Here is a 4,047-nt window from a genome sequence, read left to right on the forward strand (position 1 = left end):
TGAAGAGGCATTTGTTTGTTATTATTAGCACATGTTCTTTATATTTTCATGTTTTTGGGAACTTGTGAGGCTTCTTCCTGATCTTTTTTAAATACACAACTGTCCCATCAGAAACCTTTCAACATACTCAACAAATGAAACACATTTTTATCATTGGATTGTATTTTTAATTTTTACTCCACTTTGTCTTATCGTTTTTCAAGAAGCACTTTGAACTAAACTGTATGGAAGCTGTCGACTGAGAATTCTACAACCACTGATCCCAAAACTGGCATTAAAATGAATTGAGTTTGGTGTGGACGAGTTTTACTGAAGATTCATTAAAACTTTTAGTATTTTTTTGTGTTACTACGAGTGCTGGGGTATCCCTGGTGTCACATCCACTCTGTCTCTCCTCAGCAGAACATTTTAAACTAATAAAGTGTTTTTCTGCAGCATTAAAGTGAAGCAGTCGTGTTTGTTCTCTAAATGTTGAGTGGGCGACTCTCTGCTGCTGCCTCTTTGTTTAATGGAGATATCAGCAAGTGCTAATGAAGTCTGCTAATCCTCTGAATGCTCCGTTAATTCCTCTCCTCTCCGGCCGGACATTCTGCCGTTGTGTTTGTTGTAGATGAGTGCCGGCGGCTGCCGAACGCGGCTGCTGCTGATAGTTTTATTGTTTTATTGTTCAGACTCATTTAAAGTCAATAAGGACTAATGGACATTTGTTTAACTCAAATGTCAACGTTCCTTCATCACCGCGCAGCCCGCCAGCTGTCAATCAAACACACCGCGTCATGTGAGTCGCAGGAGGAGGAGTGTCGGGCTTCAAAAGGGCAGCACGCAGAGGACCAGGACCAGAGACAAGCCCCGAACCAGAACCAGGACGAGGACCAGCAGAAGATAACCAGACCAGCAAACAGTAAGGACTTTATTTCTCAGTTTTCTCTGTTTGATTTCCGTCCTCAGGTACCTCACTGTGCACGCTCTTCTTCTCCAGGTATGCAGTGCATTCGTTATCCCGCCATTGTGGCCCTCGTGGCATTGGTTCTGTGCGGTCCAGGTGTTTCCTCTCAGCTCGACAGAGACCAGGAGCAGTATCAGAACCAGGACCTGGACCTGGAGCTGCGTCACCACCGACTGCTGCAACGAGCACGCAGCGCTGGACTCCTGTCACAGGTGAGGCAGCCGACAACCAATCAGAATGCTCCATTTCTACTGAAGAAAGGACATTATAGCCAGTTATTGGAGTCTTTATCACGGTGCTACAAAACCCAAAAATATTCTCAGAAATTACTGTTAATGTTTGAGTTCTGACTTTCAGTTAGTGTTGATTTGGAGGTGCTTTAAATTAAAGTTTTAATTGTAAATAAAAGTGCATGTCTGAGGTTTAAATTAAACTATTACTTTATTACTTTGAAGAAGCCTTGTTGGTTACATGTGACAATTAGAGAATAATGCTAAATGCTAAAATGGTAGCACAAGTAAAAGAAAGCTCATACTGCTAATGTCAGTTATATAGAAACATCAGTCAAAAGTTTCTTTACACTAGCTAACATTAGCGAACATTAGCCACACTAAGCTAAAGGACGGCAGCTATCAGAACAAGTGACGCTACAGGAGCATTCATTTGAAGGGTCTTTTATATCGTTTGAATTTTACTTTTCATTTGTAAGATTAAGGGTACGTTTTTCTTCTCAGGGTTCGATTCTGGGTCCCCTCAGTATAAACCTGTTATACAGCTGAGCTCTTATTTTGGTAGTTGTGTTTACACCATAGGTCTGACACGATTCTTCATACAGCACACTGTGTTTGGCACAGCTGATTATTAGCTAATTATAGCTTTGGAAGAGTGTGAAAATAGCAAGGGGGAGAAGGAGGAGAGACAGGGCAGAGAAAATGACAGAAAGTTTTAATTGTCTTTAACGTGATTCGTAGCTGCTAGTTAGCTAAACTGTAAACAGTTGGTTTTCTTTTCCACATCAGTGGTTCAGATGACGGATTCTGAACTGTTCTTTCTAACCTGCCTGATGTTTATTAGACAGTGAAGTGCTCCTCTATCTCTACTATAACACCATGGGAACACTACAACCTAAATAATAATTCTAAAATTACAGATCAGTAACGTTTTAATGGACTTGTATAGAGAGGACCAAGAATCGCACCCTGAGGTACTCCATCACCAAACTGAGCTGAGAATGATTTGAATAATACATGATTGTTGTATTTATTTGGTCTTAAATATGACTTTTTGCATCAGGTCTTTCTTCTGGCTCCTTATATGTAATTTGTGATCATTGTTTATAGCTGATTTTTATTTCCAAAACTCTTCATATGACATGGCAAATAGGACATATAAAAAAAAAAACTAAACGTACAGAGACAAAACAAAAACAACAACAAAAAAACGGTTAATATCAAGATTAATAAGCTTTCGTGCGTAATTAACATTCTACTGTTGTAGCTGCTAATCGAGGAGATGATTTGAACTATTCCATATACTGTTCAGTATTTTCTGGGTATTTTCATTTACGCACGAAACATGACAAACTTGGATGGATTCTTTTCATGTTTTTTTATACGTCAATCATTTGTTTGATTGGTAAAGCTGTCAGAAGAAGATAGTGTGGTAATAAGGAGAATATTTCACCCTGATTGTATTGCAGTAAAGTATAAATCTGCATGTGGAGGTTGAGGGAGCAGATTAGTGAGAATGACAGCTTGTTGTTTCAGCTTGATTTAGTGCTAAATGTTTATATGGACGTCCTACTAGGAGACACTACAGGTCATGGACATACATGACTGGAGGGTATATGTTCCTATAAAATGAGAAAACTAATGTTCCACCAACACTGCAGCTGTGGGTTTTGAACATGTTTAGTCTAGAACTAGATTAAAATAAGTCATAAAACCAAAATGTGTCTTTTGACAGACTCTCTGAGGTAAATCAGTCATCTGATGATCAACAAGATCATGTGATACAGTCAAAAGCTCCGGAACAGCCACAGTTCAGACAGTCCGTCAACCATCGTTTCTGACATTGTCCGAACTGTTTTTCTAAACTTTCCATTGGCCGATACACCACACTTCACCATCCTTGGGAAAAAAATGGAGATTTATAAAATTATATGTATTTCTGATAGTAAAAAACGTTGTTGTTGTTTTCCAGGACTGGAGTAAACGTGCAGTGGAAGACCTGCTGGCTCAGATGTCTCTGCCAGAGGCCGAAGCACAGCGTGAAGCTGAGGTTGTTTCCATGGCAACAGGAGGAAGGGTGAACCTGGAGCGGTCCGTCGAGGCCCCTAACAACCTGCCCCCCCGTGAACGCAAAGCCGGCTGCAAGAACTTCTACTGGAAGGGCTTCACTTCCTGCTAAAGCCCAACCCAGGTACCTGACTCTGTATAAGCCCCGCCCAGGTACCTGAATCTGTTTAAGCCCCGCCCAGGTAACTTGATTGTGTCTGACCTGTGCCTTTTGTTTACTTCCCAGCTGAGGCCACGCCTTCACCGGACCAACTGACCAATCCCAGATAACCGGCCTTCACCTGAGCGACTGGACGGACCAATCGACAGCTGCCTGGCTGCGATGTTCCAGAATAATTAATGTAATTATGAATTAAAAAGAGAAATCAGTCAAATGTTTGGCTCCGCCTCCCGTCTGTCCAGAGTGTGAATCGCAACATCCAGGTATTGATCAGATTAGAGATTATAGCATATATTTAACATATATCGATCGTATACATGAATTAATCAGTTGATCAGTTCAGCAGATCTTTTCTGTCCACATGAAAATAATCATATCAATTGTAAAACTATTAAACTAACTGTATCAAAAAAGTGGTTTGGCTTGCAGCGTCTCCTGCTGATATATATATATATATATATTGATAAAATATATATCAGAGGTTTATTGGTAAAGAGTAAATAAACAGCAGGCTGACCTCTGACCTCCTGGATCTCACCTGTACATCACTGCAGCAGGTGAGAAGTTGAACCACTGGAGGTCAGCAAAGATGTTAAATTACTATTTAAAGGTTGTATATGATGTTCGCTGCTACTAGATGTCAC

The 4,047-nt window shown here is 40.5% G+C and overlaps 1 protein-coding gene across 1 annotated transcript; it reads left to right on the plus strand.

Moving 5' to 3' along the window:
* Positions 1-981: 981 nt before the first annotated feature.
* On the plus strand, positions 982-3,355 carry sst1.2 (somatostatin 1, tandem duplicate 2). The gene is made up of 2 exons (XM_035679912.1): positions 982-1,158; positions 3,149-3,355. Exons 1-2 carry the CDS (start codon positions 982-984, stop codon positions 3,353-3,355), a joined length of 384 nt encoding a protein of 127 aa, XP_035535805.1.
* The last annotated feature ends 692 nt before the right edge of the window (positions 3,356-4,047 follow it).

The sequence above is a fragment of the Morone saxatilis genome, unplaced genomic scaffold (assembly GCF_004916995.1).
Source record: "Morone saxatilis isolate NCDOM2014 unplaced genomic scaffold, NCSU_SB_2.0 Contig8, whole genome shotgun sequence".
Classification (NCBI taxonomy): domain Eukaryota; kingdom Metazoa; phylum Chordata; class Actinopteri; family Moronidae; genus Morone; species Morone saxatilis.

What these genes read in the sequence shown, in the direction of transcription:
- sst1.2 (XM_035679912.1), top strand. Translation starts at nt 982, where the DNA reads ATGCAGTGCATTCGTTATCCCGCCATTGTGGCCCTCGTGGCATTGGTT. An exon ending in GCGCTGGACTCCTGTCACAG is followed by an intron (nt 1,159 to 3,148) that starts GTGAGGCAGCCG and finishes GTTGTTTTCCAG; the next exon opens with GACTGGAGTAAACGTGCAGT.